Source organism: Oryctolagus cuniculus, chromosome 7 (assembly GCF_051225735.1).
Source record: "Oryctolagus cuniculus isolate XC-2025 breed Fujian yellow rabbit chromosome 7, ASM5122573v1, whole genome shotgun sequence".
NCBI lineage: Eukaryota > Metazoa > Chordata > Mammalia > Lagomorpha > Leporidae > Oryctolagus > Oryctolagus cuniculus.
The window spans coordinates 70,638,601-70,660,435 of NC_142873.1; the positions used below are offsets into that span (position 1 = coordinate 70,638,601).

Genomic DNA, 21,835 nt, shown 5'->3' on the forward strand with positions numbered 1-21,835 from the left:
ATTCCTAGCTCCGGGCTTCAGCCTGGACCAGCCCTAACCACTGTGGCCATTTGGAGAATGAACAGTGGATTAAAGATCTCTCTGTCTACCTCTCCCTCTCTCTCTTTGTAGCTCTGCCTTTCAAATAAATAAAATAAATCTTTTTAAAAAATTAAATAAATAAATAAACTGTAGATGTTGACTCGGAATTCAAAATTTTAATCATGTTCATGCCCAACAAAGCACGTCTGTCAACTAAATGCAACCATTAACAACCAGTTTGCTGAATCTGGGTGCCAGGATAATATGGCTGCAGAAAGGTCTAGAGGGTCTACCTGCATGAACTGAGCAGCTGTTAGGTGTCAAACACTTTACTGAGCATTGTGGCAACGGAGAGAACCCCAGTCTCCATCTTCACATGCACTCACAATTGAATTACTATTTAATGCAAAATCTTAGCCCAGATGTATTACAAGCCAAAGGGAATCACTACGTAGGGATATACTTAGTACACAAGGACTAATGAAATGATCTTAAATACAATCACAATAATCATTTCACATCAAAAATAGGAGATAAAAATGAGTTAATACTGAGTATCTCTGAATTAATATAATCAAACCCATAGAAATTCCCAGACCTGCACTGCTTACCTGAGAGTCAAAGTTTTACCATCCTTATGTAATTCTTGGTAAGTGTGTTACATATCATAGGATGTTTAATGGCACTTGTAAACCAAAGTACAATGTACTGCTAAAATAGAGCAATACAAACTAAGATGAGGGTATTGACCCCGGACAGACATTTTCTGTCTTGGAAAAGCTATGTGAAAAGTTGCATTCTAGTGGGATCAGTCCTGAAAAACAAGCCCTGGCAACTCAGAGAGAGAACAAAATGATGACATGCTACATAAATAATTATAACCCAGGCTATCCTTGGATTATGGTAACACATACAAATCATGCACTTGTTCAGCTTAAGTCAGAACACAAAAAAATCATTCCACAACAAAAGATGATACAATTAAGCTCACAGCCAAAAAAAAAGAAAAAAGAAAAAAACAGAAGTTTAGTGGTCAGGCACAAAAATTGTAAGCAGTCTTTCAATAAAGTTGTTGTCGTGCTTCAAATAAAAACATCAAGTCTTTTGGTTAGAACACTGTTTAACTCAGCTGGATGAATCTATCTGATTGAGCTCAAGGCACCCTGGATAATAAGCTCTTTAATAAGGAATAGAGCCCATGCACTCCCCTAAATGAGCAAACTCTGCCAGTGACGGTGGGCAGATGAAGCAGATCACAGCACAGGGACCATGGTGACCGAGGGATCATTCTCTTACAGGTGACTAGGCCTGCCAGAACCAGCTGCAGCAATCAGCAATCTCCATAGCAATCAGTGGTCATCTCATTGCAAAAGCGACACAATGAACAGGTCTTTCCGTGAACAGCCATGACCTCTACATGTTTACCTCCAACTTTCTCAGGAAAGGGATATTCTTGAAAATTTTCTTTGGCTGCACAAAACAAAATATGGTTAATGTTTTTAGTGAGAGTTGACAAAAGAGGTAGAATTTCCAGCGCTGTGGCATAGCAGGTAAAGCTGCTGCCTGCAGTGCCAGCATCCCACATAGACACAGGTTCGAATCCTGGCTGCTCCATTCCGATCCAGCTCTCTGCTGTGGCCTGGGAATGCAGTGGAAGATGGCCCAGGTCCTTGGGCCCCTGCACCCACATGGGAGACCTGGAAGAAGCTCCTGGCTCCTGGATTGGCTCAGCTCCAGCTGTTGCAGCCAGTTGGGGAGTGAATGAGCGGATGGAAGACCTCTCTCTCTGCCTCTCCTTCAATCTCTGTGTAACTCTGACTTTCAAATAAATAAATAAATCTTTTTTTAAAAAAAGAGGTGGAATTGTTTCCTTATCAAGAAAAAGCGTCTCCAAATGATCCATTTTGTTTCAAAGCCATTGTTATTTCATGAATGAAATGATGTGTTTGATTAAAGCAGAAGTCAAAATTTCTGAGAAATGTTGCTCATAAAGATTGTTTGATCATGCTGATGATAAGTGGGGATTCTCCACAAAAGTGGCTCTTCTCGTGGCCTGAGGACTCCTGAAAGAACAAACGGGTCCATGTCTCGCCAAAGCCTGTCAGTGTTCACTCCCACGTGAGTTAACTCTGTGTTACAGCTCTCAGTACCCCGTAAAACGACCTGAACTATCCCTAAAACACAGCTTGCTTTTCTTCCCTCAAAGCCATGAGCCTGACACAGAAGTGCATGAGGAAATCTCAACATGGTTTGTAGTTGTGATAAGAAGGTGGTCTAATCATTTTATCAAAAGAGTTCTTGTGCACAACCACCTGCCACAGTGGCAGGCGCCTGGTGTCCAGGATAGGATTACTGCACTGATTCGTCCAGCAGCAAGACATTCCAGGAGCCCTACCATCTGCCAGGTGCTTCCAGGGCTTCAGTACAAGCCTTCACTTCATGATGCTTACCCCTCTGCCTCTTTTATCCTGAAAAGGCTATTTGGGCCGTTTTGTAAATTTAAGATTCCATTTCTGTGTATATTCCTTTTAAAGCAGTCCTCAAGAATAGTCATTGTCCCACTGATTCACAACAGCAAGTACTTAAAAAAAATCACTGTCTTCAAAAGTGTCCCATTATTCAGGGATATCCCCCCAAAAAAACCGGGGTTTTGCATTTCTCCAAGGAAAAGTGAAATCAATAATCAAAACGATTGACCATTTTAGGGAAAGTCAGTTCAATCGTATTACCTTTATAAAACTTTCAGGTCATTAAATTAGTAATTGAAAGATTTTAAAGCTAATTAGGATTGGAAAGGAAATATTCTGCTTCTGAAACTACCACTACTTTGTGTCTTATGAGTACAACCTTCTCTCTTGGAAGCCCTTATAGTAGCCCAATTTCTAAGCGTCAGCTTTGTCAAGGATGCTTTTGAGAATCTGATGAAAAGCTATGGATCCTTCACGAAGGAAAATGTAACCACACACAAAATTGTACACATTTTTTTCAAGGGCTTAGGATCACGTGAAATATCAGATTAATAATTTCTTCTTTAGATTATCAATCACTGATTACATTTTACATTTTAAAATATACAGTTTTACAAATTGTTCTCACTTCAATAAGTCTCTTTCTTGACTGGTTCCCCATCACAGTAACTATCGGCCAGAAATAGCAAATAGCAACCTAGTACTACCTGAAAACAAGTATCACGGATTTATTGGTGATGGTGGGTTTCATTTTTGGATTTTTCATCTAAGCAAATGTCTGATGGGTAATTTTCCATTCTAATAATATAATTAAAACTAAAGCTATTGGTAACAGAATGCATATAGACACAAAAAATAGCAGTAAGTCACCACCTCAAAGCAGCTACTTGAAAAAATGCTTTTGAATGGCAGATGTCCTAAACAGTACTCTGGCCTCAGAATCAACCCTTAAGGCATTCAGATCTGGCTGAAGAGCCCATGAGAGTATTTTAGGCATGGAAAGCCAAGACACTCTGGGGGGGAGAAAAAAAAAAACCTAAATCAAAGATCTCTGCAAGTGAGATCCCAGTGGAAAGAACGGGCCATCAAAGAAGGAGGTACCTTTCTCTGGAGGGAGGAGAGAACTTCCACTTTGACTATGACCTCGTCTAAATAAGATAAGAGTCGGTGAACTCAAAAGGCTTCCATAGCCTTGGTAACTCATGACAAGAGCCTAAGGAGATTACTGAAACCATAAACAAGTGTGTCAATTTGTTAAGTCAACAACAGGAGTCACTGTGCACTTACTCCTCATGTAGGATCTCTGTCCTTAATGTGTTGTTCAATGTGAATTAATGCTATAACTAGTACTCAAACAGCATTTTACACTTTATGTTCTGTGTGGTTGCAAACTGTTGAAATCTTTACTTAATGTATACTAAATTGATCTTCTGTATATAAAGAGAATTGAAAAAGAATCTTGATGTGAATAGAATGGGAGAGGGAGCAGGAGTTGGGAGGGTTACAGGTAGGAGGGAAGTTATGGGGGGAGGAGTCATTGTAATCCATAAGCTATACTTTGGAAATTTATATTTACTAAATAAAAGTTAAAACAAAAGAAAGAAAAAATGCCTTTGATATATAAAAAATAGGAAATTTGGATTTGGAGTAGGATACACAGCAAAATACCACCTATCTTCATAAGCCCTGGAATAAAGGAAGAAAATAATAAAAGCCTTATTGGAAGTAATAACAACTTCCAAACTAGAAAATAAAACGTGTCTAAAAGAATTAGGCAATCACACAGGAGAAAAATTCTAAGGTGAATTTAGTGGTTGCAATAATGCCAAATTATTCAGAGAAGCTAAGGAACTCGAGGACTAAGCAAAGGCCATCAGATTCTGTGTTTAGGATGTCACTAGTGCAGTTTCAGTGGAGCAGGGAGTGCAAAAGCGAGACAGTAGAGGGTTAAGAAATCAGCGCATAGCCAAGATGGGACCATACTGAGGTCGAGTCATTCTTCTGACACCTGTAGAAGGGAGGGGATAAAAGGCGACTGCAAGTCAAGGGGATCGTGACTTGGTCAACAGAAGTTTCTGTTCATTTGGTGATTCTGTGCTGGCCACTGAGAACCCACCAAGATAATCTGGCAAGTCTCCCCATCCTGCAGAAGCTCCCATAGTCCAGCACTAAAGACAAGTGCAAGCAGGTAAGTATCATTCATCAACAATAGAGATGGGCAGAGAGAATTATGGAGAAACAAGAGAGGCACCTTCAAGCCAGCCCAAAAGGACAAGGAGATGTTTCTTTGTGGAGTCAGAGCACAGTCTTAGGGAATAAGGAATTATCAAGCCAGAGAGAAAGTGCATTCTATTCATATTGGGTGGGACAAGCAAATGCAAGGAATAGTAGTCCGTGTAGAGCAGGGTAAAGTGCAAGGCTGGGCAGAGCAGAGGTAAAGTGCTCCCTAGTCAAATACTGGGAATACAGCAAGGGTGGTGCTGCAAGCAAGCAAGGAAAAAGGCATGGAGGCAAGGTGCCAGGGCCTTACCAGAATGAGTAACCATCATGGGCTGCAGGCAAGAGACATCAGCAGGTCACCCATGGACTGAGCAAACAGACGGCTAGTCTAGAGATCCCCTACAGGATGTGCAGCATGACGTGTCACAGGAAGGGCAATGCTCCTAGTAAGAGTCTGGAGTCTGCATCATGGGACCCGCACAGCCAGAGTGACAGTAACGGTCACTGCAATGGAAGAGGCAGAGGAGCCTGGAAGCCACTGTGGGACAACACAAGGTGAAGCAGTCATGACCAAGGAGAGAGTGGGCCTGAAACCAGAGGCTGGGATGACCACCAAAGATGGGAGGAGATCAGGAATGATGCAGTCAAGGGCCATAAAAGCCAGTTCTGACTTCACCTGGCAGCCTTAAGCAAGTCACATCTCTCTCCCATGCCTCCTTCTCAGCTTTGACTAAAAGGTCATGTAGATTCCAAAAATTATAGTAGATAGCTTTTCCATTTAGAAATGAGAGCTTTAAGGCTGCAAAGAGGGTATTCATAAATTTCGTGGAAGTCTTTATTGTATTTCCTAACAGAACTCACAAATGTGACAACAGTAACTTTATTTTGTTAGCATCTTAACTTTTACAAAGCTCATTTATATACATTTCTAAAATAATCCTAAGTATCACCCTGTGAGAATTCTATACAGGTTGAGCATCCCTAAACCAAAATCAAAAATGCTTCGAAATTCAAACTTTTGTGATCACTGGACATGATGCCACAAATGGAAAATTCCACACTTGACTTCATGTGACACTTCACAGTCAAAACACAGGCACACTAAAAATACTATACAAAATTACCTCCAGGCTCTGTGTATAAGGTATATATGAAAATAAATGAACTAATGTCAAGACTCAAGCCCCATTTCCAAGATCTCTCTCTAAATATAGACAAATATTCCCAATTTGAAATTGGAAACATTTTCAGCCCCTAGCATTTCAGAGAAGGGATGTTCATCCTGTAGTACCTATTTTATCATCCAAGAAATGAGTTTCCATAAGGCTGAGGCAATTGCCCTAACAGAGATTCTAGTCAGCACGCTTTACTGAGATAATGCATGCTGGATTAACATGTAGGTTTTGAAAAGTCAATCCTTCAACAAGTAACAGGGTGTCCATTAATTGTACCAAAGCTAAAAATGTCATTCCAGAGATCCAACAGATTACCTGATGGTTGAGATGAACCGAATGGATTGTCTGGACTTCATTAAATGTTCATGATGTTAAAAGAAAGTTTCGTAATAGATCTCAATAAAAAATAAGAGTGGGAATAAGAAAATCACTGAGCAGTTAACATGTATAAATTATGTATTATGTAGAACCAATAACATTTTACCCTATAGAAAGAATAAAATAAAATATCTGACCATTATAACTTAGTGGTTGTCCTAAAGAGCATGCTGTGTTGGCCGGCGCTGCAGCTCAGTAGGCTAATCCTCCACCTGCAGCACCAACACCCCGGGGTTCTAGTCCCAGTTGGGGCGCCGGATTCTGTCCTAGTTGCTCCTCTTCCAGTCCAGCTCTCTGCTGTGGCCCGGGAGTGCAGTGGAGGATGGCCCTTCACCTGCATAGGAGACCAGGAGGAAGCACCTGGCTCCTGGCTTCGGATCAGCACAGCACGCTGGCCGTAGCAGCCATTTGGGGGGTGAACCAACGGAAGGAAGACCTTTCTCTCTGTCTCTCTCTCTCTCACTGTCTAACCCTACCTTGTCAAAAAAAAAAAAAAAAAAAAAAAGAGCATGCTGTGTTGTATTTTGCCTACCAAAATGAAATGCCTCAGATCTTAGAAGAAAAGGATAGGTAAATATTGCTTTCTAAGGGATGAAATAAGTTCACCAAAATGAGGAATATAGATGTCACTTTTCCTCATATGCTTAAAGTTTAAGAGAAAAAAAGTCACATGTCAAGATCCACATATAAGTACAGAAAGGGAAACCAATTCCTTCAAGTACAATCAAAAATGTAGGTGAATACTAAGTATCTGACTTGAATTTTGTGGCATCAGGTAAAGTCAGTGCTCTATCACTCCCGTTCATCAGTCTCTTTTGGCGATTAACTCTACAGAGATGACAAAAATAAAATAAAAAACACACAAACATTTCACTCCCAGACAGACCATTGTTATATTCCAGAGTTTCAGTCATGATGAGTCCTTTCATCACCTGTAACAGTGTCCACAAACAGATTGGAAGGTTTCAGAAAAATTATCCTAGGAGGGAATTTGATAGAGACTCATAAACAATAACCTAAAGGGATTTGTGCTGTTCTTTCTTTCTTAGATTCCAATGACTTCATTCAGCTCATATTGCAATTCATCCTGAAAAATGAAAGAGGTTAACATCTCCTTTGTGGAATATTCAGGAGGATCAATTTCAACTTCCAGTGAACTAACTCACATTAATTTCCAAAGATAAAGAAGACTACCTGACAATGGTGTGTGTGCAGCAACCCCAATGAACACATTTCATGGTTCAAATATTTTAATATCAAAATATAAACATCATGGCAATACTCACTTTTAGTTTCTTGTTTAGTTTACAGCAGTATCTGTATACCATTGCCAAGTTCAGAGGTCCAAAATCTGCATAGAAACTGAGATATAAAACACAAACAAAAAAATGTAATACTTTGAATCTGTTCTCTGTGTATTAATATAATATTAACATGAGAATTGTACTATAGTAATTATCATGCATTTGCTTTGACCCTGAAAATCTAATGTATTAATAAATTCCTTAAAAATAAAAAAAATAAATTTTTAAATGTAGTAGTAACATCAATGTTCCTTTTTAATTTCATTAAATTTATCATCAAATTCAAATTGTATTCAGGACAAAGGTCACTGTGTAACAGATCTAATTCATAGTAGTCCAAATAACTACTGGCTTTACTAATGCCCTCCAGTTATCCTAACCAGTTTCATAAAAGGAGACTGTTGGACAGTATTGAGTTCCAACTCCTTTTATCTCACTACCAGGATATTTAAGTCAAAGTACTAAAAAGCAGGCAAGGAAAGAACTGAGATGTACGTGGCCCATATGTCCTGCTTTTATTTCTTTATCAGTTATGTAAGTCATAATGCTGTGTAATCTAGTTTCCAATTCCAATTGTTCCACTCAAATGTTGCTCTCAATTCTCAGGTATCTTAAACCCAGTGGTCTTCTCTCAGTTTTCATTCTCCTTGAATTTCTGAATCCTAAAATACACTGGCTCCTCTCCCACTCCCTAATCCCTTACATCTCCAGGATATAGTCTGAAATCTATACAACTGCCATGAATGTAACTGATTGATAACACTACAGAAAAGCATTGTCTCCACTTGAGACACAGCATCAGCCTTTTCCATCTTCAACTATCTGCTGGACCCAACATCTACAGATCCTTCTATCACTTGAAACTCAGAATATCTAAAACTCAATCCACCTTTCCTTCAAAGCAGCCTTCAAGCTGAAAAACATTTTGTGTCTCCCAGTTCCTCCAGCATGATCACCTTCACAATCATGATACAGTAGCAAATAAATCTTAGATTAATTCTTATATGTCATATAATTCATCCTTTTCCTTTCTGTGCCCACCGTGACAATAGAAATCCGAATCCTGTTTGTCTCACATCTGCACTGTTTAAATTCTCTCTCCCCTTCCCAACCATTCTGTGTTCTACTACTAAGAACGATCTTCATAAGGTTTCACGTCTCACATATCCTCCAACCACTCAAAAATGTTCAGTCTTTCCCTCCTGCCTTCAGAATAATTTCTTGGCCCGGGAACCACAACCTTACACAACATGCCCCTACATCCCAGACTGATTTTCTCTCACATCAGGGTCCATTTGGAGTCTTTATCCCAACAAACTTGTCCATTTCTTACTCCCAAATACTCCACACATATTCTTAATCCAAGTCCTTGCTCACATGATCTTCTTGCCTAGAGTGCCCTCCTTTTCTCTTCATGCTACACTGAAGCTTCGTCAAACCCTGGTTTAAATCCTACCTTCTCATGAAGTCTGTCCAGTTACTCTTTGGGAACATTAACCACCTTTTTTCTCAAAGTTCTCAACACTCACCATTTGTGTCACTCTTGTGGCCAGGGACACATACTACCATATATATATACTACCTATTCAGGTACAATGCAAGTCTCTCTGTCAGGGACTGAGGTATGCCTTATCTAATTAGAAGAAACTCCAAGGAATGAGTCTTAATAGTGGGCTCATTAATGCTTTAAATTCAATTTAACCAAGACCACAAATTCACTAAAAACCAACCATTTCCCAAAAAAATCTGTCCACAAATGACCCTCATTTTAAGGAATCATTTAATTTTTTCTACCTCCCAATTGTTATAATGAATGTGTCACTACACTACATCAACTGTGCTAATAGCCATATGCCTCAAACAATTAAAGAATACTGAACTTGTATATCCTATCCATGAAAGACAAATCAATAATATTGTAGAATTTATAATATAGGTAGCATTAAAATGAGCTGTTCCTGTATACAAGTTTCATGAGAAAAACAGAGTTGCAAAAAAAAAAAAAGAAACCTTTGAGATTTGATATAAAAGTTCATGATTTATTTATGAAGTTCTCAGTATAGTGCTATGCTGTAAATACAAACAAAATACTCGTGAATCAAAATGCACTATACCAATGACTTAGTGACTGACCAATCTAAAACTATTCAACAAGAACCCATTCAAAAGAACCAAAATAAAGACTACAAAAATATGCCCTTGGGGCTGGCGCTGTGGCCAAGCAGGTAAAGCCATCGCCTTGCAGTGCCAGCATCCCATATGGGCACTGGTTGAAGTCCCAGTTGCTCCACTTCCGATCCAGCTCTCTGCTATGGCCTGGGAAAGCAGTAGAGGAAGGCTCAAGTCCTTGGGCCACTGCACCCATGTGGGAGACCCAGAATAAGCCCCTGGCTCCCGGCTTTGGATTGGCGCAGTTCCAGTCGTTGAGGCCAATTGAAGAGTGAACCAGTGAATAGAAGGATGGAACACCTTTCTCTCTCTCTCTTTCTCTCATTCTCTCTCTCTCTATGTAACTCTGACTTTCAAATAAGTAAATCTTTAAAAAAATGCCCTTAACAACATTGATTAAAGCAATCCTATCTCTATAACAGATATTTCCTTGCCCTTATATCATCAGAAGCAATACTTTTGACTAACTTGCCTCCTTTTTTCCCTACTTGAACATGAATATTAACACAGAATTTTAAGTTTGCAACTTTTAATTATGGTTCTTTCAGCTTTTAAACCTACTTTGAATAAATTTCAGAAAGAAACAAAGAATTCATGTCATTCAATTCCAGTTTCATTAAAACTACTATAAGCCAACTTCAATCTCAAACTCAAAGCTATGCAATTTCTAACAATAAGATCGGGTTAGTCACATGTACTTTTGGAAGCAATATGGTGAACAAATGGACCTACTTCATTAAACATCAGGAAAGTAAACTGGCATATTCCAGTAACACAAGAAATCAAAAACAGACCGTATAGACCTTGTCCTTAAATTGATCTGCAGTCTCCAGCATGGTAGCCAATAGTAATGATGACTTGAATTAAATTAATTAGTTAAATAAGTTTAAAATTCAGTTTCCCTATCACTTGAAATGTATATGTGCAAAGCCACATGTGGCTACAGAACTAAAAAATGCTCTACCCTGGTGGATAATATTGATAAAGATGTAAATATCAAATAGAAACAAAAATAACTATAAAACACTAGAGAGGCAGGTGTTTGGCACAGCAGCTAAGATGCTGCTGGATTGTCTGTATCCCCATATCAGAATAGCTGGGTTCAGATCCCAGCTCCACTTCCACTTCCAGCTTCCTGTTTATGAGCACCATAGGAGGCAGCAGGTGATGCCTGAAGTGCTTGGTCCCCTGCCACTCACGTGGGAGACCCAGATTGAGCTCCAGGGTCCTGGCTTAAGCCCAGGGCAGCTCCAGCTTTTTCCAGCACTTGGGGGCAAGTGTTTGGCACAGCAGCTAATACACCATTTGATATGCCTGCGTCTCATATCAAAGTGCCTGGGTTCAAGACCTGGCTTTATTTCTTATCTAGCTTCCTGCTTCTGCACACCCTGGAAAGCAGAAGGTGATTGTGTTCCTGTCACCCATGTGTGAGATCCAGACTGAGTTCTGAGTTCCCAGCTTCAGCCTCACCACCCTCAGCTATTGCAGACATCTGGGGAGTAAACCAGCAGATAGAAATCGAGAGAGAGAGAGAGAGAGAGAGATAAATTAGATAGATCAATAGCTAGCTCTCTCTCTCTCTCTCTCTCTCTCTGCCTGCCAAATAGATTTTTAAATAAATACATTTTAAATGAAAAAAAAAATTTAAAAACCAGAGAAATTGCCAAGTATCATGAATGAGGCATAGATAAAATGTTTAAAGACAATATTCTTCACAGGTCTTCAAAGAAGGAGGTACCTTTCTCTGAAGGGAGGAGAGAACTTCCACTTTGACTATGACCTTGTCTAAATAAGATAAGAGTCGGTGAACTCAAAAGGCTTCCATAGCCTTGGCAACTCATGACAAGAGCCTAGGGAGATTACTGATGCCATAAACAGGAGTGTCAATTTGTTAAGTCAACAACAGGAGTCACTGTGCACTTACTCCTCATGTAGGATCTCTGTCCTTAGTGTGCTGTACATTGAGATTTAATGCTATAACAATTACTCAAACAGTATTTTTCACTTTGTTTCTATGTGGGTGCAAACTGTTGAAATCTTTACTTAATGTATACTAAACTGATCTTCTGTATATATAGAAAATTGAAGATGAATCTTGATATGAATGGAAGGGGAGAGAGAGCGGGAAAGGGGAGGGTTGTGGGTGGGAGGGAAGTCATGGGGGGGGGGGGTAGAAGCCAATGTAATCCATAAGCTGTACTTTGGAAATCTATATTCATTAAATAAAAGTTTAAAAAAAAAAGATTACCATAAAAAAAAGACAATATTCTTCAAGAACCTACATATTTCCCAACAGTAAGATTAAGGCCTAGTAATTTTTTATCTCTGTTTGTTCAAAGGAGTCATATTTCCAAAAAGTCAGTTTGGGACCTTGAACTGAAGAACAGAAAATTAGAAGAGGCTCTAGTCCCCAGTTTCCTTATCATCTCCAAAGTGGAAGGCCGCTGTAAGAGCAGATTGCTACCCACAAACAACACAGTGAAGAGGTTACACCTCTTTCTTGGCCACAGTCCAAAGTTAAGGATAAGGAAAAATAAAAACCAAGCCATCTCAACCCAAAGGACTTCCCACCCCACAACATCATGAAGCTCTATAGATCTGCCTTCATATACCACAGAGAGAGGGACAGGCTTCAAGTTACACACTAAGAAATTCAAACACTTTGCATAGCCAAGAGCAACCTAGAACTAGTCTTCAAAAGGCAGAAGTGTGACAAAGATAAAGCCAAGAAGCCATCTTAAGGTCATTTGATATACCACTTCCTTACAATGCTTCTGTTTACAAGAATATCTGTGTATTTATAATAATAGTTTGTATGTGCATATATAGTTTTCTAACCAGTCACATAAATTTCTGAAAATGTCAAAATCATGGAGAAAATGGCCATAATTGTTCACATGATACTGGGTCATTGCTAACTTTAATATAAATAAAATGGCCTGAATAGAGAAACACCATCCACTAAGATACTTATTCCCATGAATCTTCTTCCCTGATGTGGGGAAAATAGACACATTTACAATACAGACCACTAGACAGGTATTTGATATTTTATGAAAATAAAAAACATTTGAAATAAGTCGAACATACTAGAGTAGAAAAAACATATTTCAGCAACTTGGAACAAAGGCAGAAGAATGAAAGGAGTTCGACTCAGGGTAGAAGAGGAGAAAAAGAAGTTCAAGAGCTTGGGGACAGTGAGATGGAATGGCCGAGGTAAGTCCTTTAGAAATTCTGTAAAGAAATCAGAGGCTGAGTGGGCTCCTGAACTTGAGGTGACAAACACTGGACAGTGTCTTCTCCATTCTGAAAATTCCCAGGAAGAAGCCTGCAGAACCACAGCCCAGCAACACTTCCTTTGTCTTGAAAGAGAGCCGGAGTTATTCTGGTCTCATCGGGCAGGAAAAATCATGGATTTATCATTTTATTATTTCAGAAGACCCTCAGCTTCATCTACACATGAATAAATGAATGAACAAATCAATCTGTCTACCAATTTGTAAAATCTCCTCCTATAGCAAGGTTGGCAGAATATGGGTCAATAATAGACAGAAACTCATGAATTATTAAGTGAAAATCATTCTATCTTCTACTCAATGGGTGTAAATAGCTAAAAATCAAATTTCCTCCCATTTTGACAGGAAGAAATTAAAAGAATTGGAGCATATGAGTCCTGCAAAGTGATTCATTTCCTTAAGGGGAGAAAAAAGAAATGGGAGCCCAAACTGAGTCACCTGGCACCCACAAGCACTGGTTCCATGGATGCTAAGGCACATAGATACTGGGCCAAGAAGCCTTTCTGTCATACCCAGCGTGTCTAGCTCTCCTTACAAGATTTATTAAGTTTATATTGTGCCATTACTTGGTCTTTGGTTTTTCCAGTAAGCTAATAAAATCGAAGTGAGCCCATTCTCAGAGAAATCATTGTTTGAAGCTCTGTTATGCCTTATCCTACATGTTCACAGTTTTCTGTGAAAATCTTCAACTTCTTAGCAAAAAGATAAGCTATACTCCAAGAATTAGTCAGTCATTCAACAAAATTTATAACTACCTCTTCTGAACAAGGTATTACATGTTAGAATATTAATCAAAGACAATACAAAAATATATAATGATATTCTTTACAGAGTTAGAAAAAAATCCTAAAATTCATATGGAATCACAAAACACCTGAATAGCCAAAGAGCAAACCTGAGCAACATAAACCAAGTTGCAGGCATCACAATACCTGTTTCAAAGCATACTGCAAATGCTATAGTAATTAAAATGGTTTGGTACTGGCATAAAAGCCAATACATAGATAAATGGCACAGAAAAGAGCCGAGAAATTAATCCACATACATACAGCCAACTGAGTTTTGACAAAAGTGCTCAGACCATACAGTGGAGTAAGGATAATCTCTTCAATAAATGGTGCTGGCAAAGATGTATGTCTATATGTAGAAGAATGAAATTAGACTCATACCTCTTACTATATATAAAAATCAATTTGAAATGGATCAAAAACCTAAGCTTAAGACCTGAGACTACAAAGTTGCTGGAAGAAAATGTAGGAGAAACACACCAAGATATTGGCATAGGGGATGACTTCTTGGACAACACCCTCAAAGTAGAGACAAGGAAAGCAAAACTAAACAAATGGGACTATATCAAACTCAGAAGCTTTCACACAGCAAAGCAACTGATCAACAGAGTGAAAGCCATCACATCCAGCTGAATGGGAAAAATATTTGCCAACCACCTATCTGACAAAGGATTAGTATCCCAAATATATTAGCAACTTGAAAATCTCAACAAAAAAAAACAGCCAATCTAGTTGAGAAATGGGCAAAGGACTCCAATACACAATTCTCAAAAGAGGAAATACAAATGGCCAACAAATATACAATAAAATGCTCAACATCACTGCCATCAGGGAAATGCAAATTAAAATCACAATGAGATATCATCTCACCTCTGTGAGAATGGCTAATATCCAAAACACAGAGGGTAACAAATGGTGGTGAGGATGAGGACAAAGGGGAACACTTAAACACTGTTGGTGGGAATGTCAAAGCCGGCGCCGCGGCTCACTAGGCTAATCCTCCACCTAGCGGCGCCGGCACACCGGGTTCTAGTCCCGGTCGGGGCGCCGGATTCTGTCCCGGTTGCCCCTCTTCCAGGCCAGCTCTCTGCTGTGGCCAGGGAGTGCAGTGGAGGATGGCCCAAGTGCTTGGGCCCTGCACCCCATGGGAGACCAGGAAAAGCACCTGGCTCCTGGCTCCTGCCATCGGATCAGTGCGGTGCGCCGGCCGCAGCCCGCCGACCGCGGCGGCCATTGGAGGGTGAACCAATGGCAAAGGAAGACCTTTCTCTCTGTCTCTCTCTCTCTCACTGTCCACTCTGCCTGTAAAAAAAAAAAAAAAAAAAAAAAAAAACACACACACAAAAAAAAAAAAACACTGTAGGTGGGAATGTCAATTACTGCAGTCACTGTGGAAAACAGTGTGGAGATTTCTTTTAAAACTAGAAATAGACTTGCCGTATGATCCAGCAATCCCCCTACTGGGTATTTATCCAAAAGACTTGAACACAATGTATTAAAGAGTTATCTGCACCATCATGTTTCTAGAAGCACTATTCACCATAGCCAAAATTTGGAACCAACCAAGGTGTCCATCATCAGATGAATGGATAAAGAAAATCTGACACATATACACAATGGAATATCATTCACTATAAAAAAACGAATGAAATTCCACCATTTGCAGCAAAATGGACACAACTGAGCATATCATGTTGAGTGAAATAAGCCAAACCTAGAAAGACAAACATCTCATGTTCTGCCTTATATGAGGGAGCTAAATTTTTAAAAAAGAAAGAAATTTCTGTGTATATCAATATTGCTGCAAATATTGTTTTTTAAAACTTCGCTGCATAACTTTGTCAAACCAATGGTTAAGAATCCTATACTACTATAGTTTTTTGTGTTGGTTTTTTTTTTTTTTTTGGACAGGCCGAGTTAGTGAGAGAAAGAGACAGAGAGAAAGGTCTTCCTTCCATTGGTTCAACCCCCAAATGGCTGCTATGGCCAGCACGTTGCACTGATCCAAAGCCAGGAGCCAGGATCTTCCTCCTGGTCCCCTATGCGGGTACAGGGCCCAAGCACTTGAGCCATCCTCCACTGCCTTCCAGGGCCACAGCAGAGAGCTGGAATGGAAGAGGAGCAACCAGGAGAGAATCCGGTGCCCCAACTGGGACTAGAACCGGGGTGCTGGCACCACAGGCGGATGATTAGCCAAGTAAGCTGCAGCGCCAAACAAGAATCCTATACTACTATAGTTTCAATGATCTGTGATTACTTTAAAATTTCCTTGCATGGGTAAAATGGTCATTTTTTCCATTCAATTATGGTTTATAGCCATTGTCTGTATTTTCACTGAACTACAGTCTTTCTGCTTTATACTTGTTAAACTTCTTACTTGGTGAAGTATTAAGCCTTTTTACTGTAATGTAATTTTAAAATATGTTATCTCAAAAATTTAAAAAAAAAGAGAGATAGAAAAAAGTAGGAGGAAGACAGGGGGAGGGAGGCAGGAAGAAAGGGAATATCATTATGCTTCAGAATTATATCTATAAATCACATTGAAGCTGTTAAAAAGTAATTATAAATTAAAATTAAAATATATACAACTGCTTTAAATAAATTCTATAAGATTATAAGGCATGCCAACTCTTCCATTGTTTTACCAGCACAGCTGACATTTTTGGTCTATTGATTCACTCACCCAAATGTTTACTGAAAGGCTACTGATCCCAATCCATAGGGAGCTCACCCCCTACTGAGAAGATAAGTAGAGATACTGTTACAGTGTGATTAGTGCTGAGATATCAGTATCCCACAAAGCACAGTAAGATTACACAAGTCATGGTTGTGTATGTATAGTTTGCAGAAGTTAAGCAGCACTGCCTCTATGTCACACACACCACCTAATATTTTCCCTATCACTAGAATGAATATTACCAGCATTCCTCCAGTCAAATGAATAAGTTTCTATGTGTGGCTAAAATTTAAAATGATCATAATTCCAAAAGGTCTCACAGCGCAAGTCTTGAGTTTTGGCTGAAACACTCATGGCAGAACTACCCAAAGTCCACTGATGCCAGCTTCCCGGAGCAGAGCAGATGCACATCTCACAAGCTTTCCTTGCACACAGCAGCCTGATGTAGAGCTAAAGACCACTGGGAGCCAGAGGCTTCCTGTCCCAGCATGGTCCCTCACTGTCCCTGGGCTGGTGTCTTGGCCTCGCTGAGTCCCCACATCCTCATCTCTCAAAGGAAGCCACCCAATCAGGTGGCTTCTAATCTTTTTCCAGCTGTGCTAATATATCCTATGTATATATCATGATACACTAGTGGGAAGAACTTTTGAAGCCACTTCATTCTAGAGTCGAGGAGTCTACAACTCTAGTTATCTACATTAGACAAAACCATCCAATAATTCAAATGTGTCTCCAGGGCGGCTCACCCTGTCCTCTCACTATGTACTCGCTGTGTACTCTGTCCTCTCACTGTGTTGGATTAAGGTACAGAAGGCATTTCCCTCAGAGCGGAAAGGGGAAGGACTCAGCCTTCTCCCTGACCTTTGCCACACTTTCTCTACACTTGCAGTGCCTAGAAAGCACCTCTGTGTATTAGGAAACCACAAGGGGGCCTGCAAAAAGTTCATGGAAAATGTAGATCATGAAAAATCTATGCATGGATTTCAAAGTTGCCTTTGTACTGAAATAAATTTATTTTTCAATTCCATGACCATTCTGAAGTACCCCCATATCATTTACTTATCTGCATAAAGCTGAACATTTGTTGATCCTAAAGGAAGGAGAAAATCCAATTACCAACTCTGTCCTTATGCTGTTTTAGGAAAGTCCCCGTGTCTAGTTCCTGCCTCGGGCCCTTAGTACGCGCTCTCTGGCCTAGTTAACAGGAGAGTATAAGGACCCTTTCTCCCACTTAGTACCTTCTTAGCCCAGAGCAATTTGCAGGGTGCCTAAGGGTACAGCTGCTGTTTTTGGTAAAATAGGTAAGTGCTGCCCTTTTTCCATAAAGCCAAGCAACAGACCAGATGGTATGAAGGAAGCATCCAGCATCTGGGTCTGTAATTCTGTGAATTCCTTCTTTGGAGCAGGTCAATTAGAGAAAACCCCCTTCAAGACTCAGACTAACAAAACCAAAAGGCGACTTCTTCAAGAATGCCCTGTAAAGACAGAACTCACTCCCACAGGAACATTCTAAACCAGTGTAAATTCACCCCATTACTCAACAGCAGGCGCTGAAGAGGGCGAGGCCAACAGTATAATGTGACTTTGGCAGAAAACCAGATGATGAGGGGTCTCTTGTACGTAAAAACTAAGGCTCACCGGCGGGTGTATTTTTATGAATGGGGGGGGGGGGGCTGAGCACCCCCTCTTGTGACTTGTGATTTTCAGAACGAGTGCTACCTTACTCTGTAATCGCAATAACTTTGAAAACTGTACATGACTGGAAATCTGCCAGCCACCGCCACCCCAATTCTGATTGTACCTCTCTTCCCAGCCTTGAGTCTGTTCTGTGCTTGTCTGGGGGGTAGGGCAGCTGGCTCTGACCTTCGCAGGGCACACCCTCCGCTTCTCTTCCCCGTGACAAACCACTGCATTCCGCTGTTTCCATTTCAAAATAAAAGGAAACTTATATTCAAAAAAAAAATAAAATAAAAACTAAGGCTCACAACATTTCACAAGGCAGCTGAAGCCCAAAAGAAAAACAGCCACTCTAAAACCTGTGCTGGTGGAAATAGTTACTGTAAAATCTCCAACACCTTGAAGATTGCCTGCAAGGCACTGGGTGGTGTGGCCCCTACCTATCTCCCTTTAAGATCTCATTTTGAAACTTTTTAGCCATTTTATAGTTAATAATCTTGAGCCACAGGATTTATTTTAGTTCCTGCCTCAGGCCCTTGGCACATACTACCTCCTCTGACCTCATTAACATCCACTCATCCTTCAGTTCTCAGTCCCAGTCACACTTCCTCAAGGAACTCTTTACCTCACCCCATCTCCACCTCTCCAAACCCTGTTCTACACACACACACACACACACACACACACACACACACACACAAATAGGCTCTGCTATACATGCTTTCAAAGAACCGCAGGTCTTCCCTTTAGAGCACCTGCAGGTAATCTTGGGTCTAAAATGCTTAATTAACATCCTCACTACCGCCCACCAGACTACAACCTCCATGAGATCAGAGCTAGGTTTAAATTTGCTCACTATTGTATCTGAAGCACCCAGTACAAAGATGACTGAGTAAATAAATGGAAGATTGTGTGATCTGATTGATTCATTTGCAAAGATACTTCCCTCTTATCCTTCTAAACTCTATGCCGGGTTAAATATGGAGGGGAGACAACACATAATCACTTTTTATAAGCTTTGAGTACAAAGTAAAATGAGGCAGACAAAATGACCCAAGAAGGAAGGGCCAGGGAGGGGGTGGATCTGGAGAGATCATCCACCCCTCTGGGCACACAGCAAGGTTAGGCCTCTCCCCTCTGACTCCCCCTGCAGCTGCATCTTTGTGACTAGCATGCTCCGTGTGTGGCCTGCTCCAGAGGTAACCCCCAAAAGCTGCAAGGACTCACCTCAACTAGTCATCATTCCAGCCCCTTTTTTCTTGGGAGCTCCTTCAACTCTGTGAATTTATCCAAATGAAAGTCAGCCTAAGCCTTCCCTTTCGGGCTTTGCAGAGCTGCAGGCATCAGCTCCAGGGCAAGCACATCCCAACGTTTCAGTCCTGGGCAGGAGCAGAAGGCGCGGTTCTACAAGCCCACCAGACACAGCCTCCGAGCAGCAACCTTTCAGCCTGTGTCTTGATTTCACACAAAATACACACACACACACACACACACACACACACACGTTAACATTTCAGACTAATTCTACTGCTGGGAACCAGTCATTTAACTACCAGAACTCCCGTAAACTCTGTATGAATTCCACAAGCCCTTAAAAGGAAGAAACATATATAGACCAAGAAGTCAGTTACACAAGGGTACCCATGCCCAAGTATCACCAATCTGAAATCTCAGTGGGGACCATCAGTAAACCAAAAACAAAGTTGCATTGTTTCTTCTAAAGCCTGCCACACACCCATGCCCTGTAGCTATGATTGTAAGACTCCCAGGGCTAGCATTGCACACAACAGGTAAAGCCACTGAATCCCGGCTACTCCACTTCCAATCCAGCTCCTTGCTAATGCACCTGGGAAAAGCAGTGGAGGATGGTCCAAGTGCTTGGGCCCCTTCCACCCGTGTGAGAGACTTATAGGTAGCCCCTGGATCCTGGCTTGGGTCTGGCCCAGCCTTGGCCATTACGGCCATCTGGAGAGCAAACCAGTAGATGCAAAATCTGTCTTTTTCCGTCTCTCCATTTCTCACTGTAACTCTGACTTCCAAATAAATAAATCATAAAAAAAGAAAAAGAAAAAGAAAGAAAAGCAGAAACAGAATCCCAGAGTCGATTTAGGCTTCTCTGGTAGCAAATGCTAATAAGATGTGATCTCTGCTTTCTATGCCCAGAGCTGTCAGACTCATCAGCAGCTCATGGGGAGGAGTCGCTATCAGTGGCCAGTTCCCTGACAGCAATGTCAATGCTAACCCAACAAAGCAGCACCCACAAAGTACTCAACTCAGAGTATTAGCAATAAAAACAGAATAAATTTATACTATGAAAACACACAGATGTTCAGCAAACTGGAGCCACTTGGCACATTAGCAGAGGGCACTTGGTTCATCAAGAGTCCCTAAAACTACCCACCAAATTACAGGGAAAGTGTTCAACCCCCATATTCATAACAAGTCAATCTATATATTACAGGAAAATGTAAATCATGATCAGCAACATTCTTTAAGAAAGCAGAAATATGGATTCATTTTAGAAAAGTTTCCATAAATATATTTTTTTAAGATTTATTTATTTATTGGGAAGTCAAAGTTACAGAGAGAGAGGGAGAGACAGAGAGAGAGTTTCTATCTGCTGTTTCACTCCCTAGATGTCCACAATGACAGGGGCTGGGCCAGGCCGAAGCCAGGAGCCAAGAACTTCTTCCAGGTTTCCCACATGGGAAGCAGGGCCCAAGCACTTGGGCCTTCTTTCACCGCTTTCCCGGGTGCATTAGCAGAAAGCTGGATGGGAAGTGGATCAGGACATAAACTGGCACTCACATGGGATGCCAGCATGGCAGGCAGAGACTTTACCCACTATGTATGCCACAATGCCAGCTCCTCCATGACATTTAAATGATCAAACAGCTTTGAAACTTCAAGATGTAATTTCCCAATTCTCTGTATAATTAGCATCACAGAAAGGCCACATGCCCAGACAAAATTGAATAAATACATGATTATTGTGTATTGATCAAGGAGGTCAAACATGAAATAAACTATGTTTTCTGGTCCTCAAAAGCAAATTAAATTGTATAACAAAAGAAATACAAATCAACAGAATGTATACATGTTTAAGACCAAACTATTGAGACCAGGGTTGTGGCATAGTAGGTTAAGCTGCTGCTTGAGACACTGGCATCCCATATGAGCACCAATTCAAGTCCCAGTTGCACCACTTCTGATCCAATCCACGATAATTAGTCTGGGAAGGCAGCGGAGGATGGCCCAAGTGCTTGGGCCCCTTCACCTATCAATATGCTGAGACTCAGATGGAGTACCAGGCTCCTGGCCTCAGCCTGGCTGGCCCAGCCCTGGCTATTGTGGCGTGAAGCAGTGAACGGAATCTCAATCTCTCTCTCTCTCTCTCTCTGTAACTGTGCCTTTCAAATAAATAAATAAATCTTTTCTAAAAAAAAAATAACAAAGGAATAAAGGAAACAATTTTCAAAAACCATATTTCACAGAGACTATTTCTTAAAAAGGAATTCTTTGTCAACCACAAATAATCATCTCATTTACCAGATGTTTCCAAGTGGTCAAGGACTAGGAATATTACATACTTTCAATAAACAGAACAATATTTTAGAAGGCTCTTATTCAACATGTAATTTCCTGGTGGTTCTGGAAGGATT

At 40.5% G+C, this 21,835-nt stretch overlaps 1 protein-coding gene across 12 annotated transcripts in view; it reads right to left on the reverse strand.

The window, feature by feature from the left end:
* CDC14A (cell division cycle 14A) overlaps positions 1–21,835 on the reverse strand; it is a 186,621-nt gene that overhangs the window by 154,519 nt on the left and 10,267 nt on the right. For 5 of the 12 annotated variants that reach the window (XM_089300290.1, XM_089300287.1, XM_070077981.2 and 2 more), the window contains exon 3: positions 7,549–7,624. In XM_089300290.1, coding sequence (XP_089156416.1) covers positions 7,549–7,624 — 76 coding nt within the window. Of the gene's footprint in view, positions 1–1,317; positions 1,492–5,019; positions 5,248–7,548; positions 7,625–21,835 lie in introns of those variants that run through there. The other 7 variants (XM_089300288.1, XM_089300285.1, XM_089300284.1 and 4 more) reach the window with 4 other exon arrangements.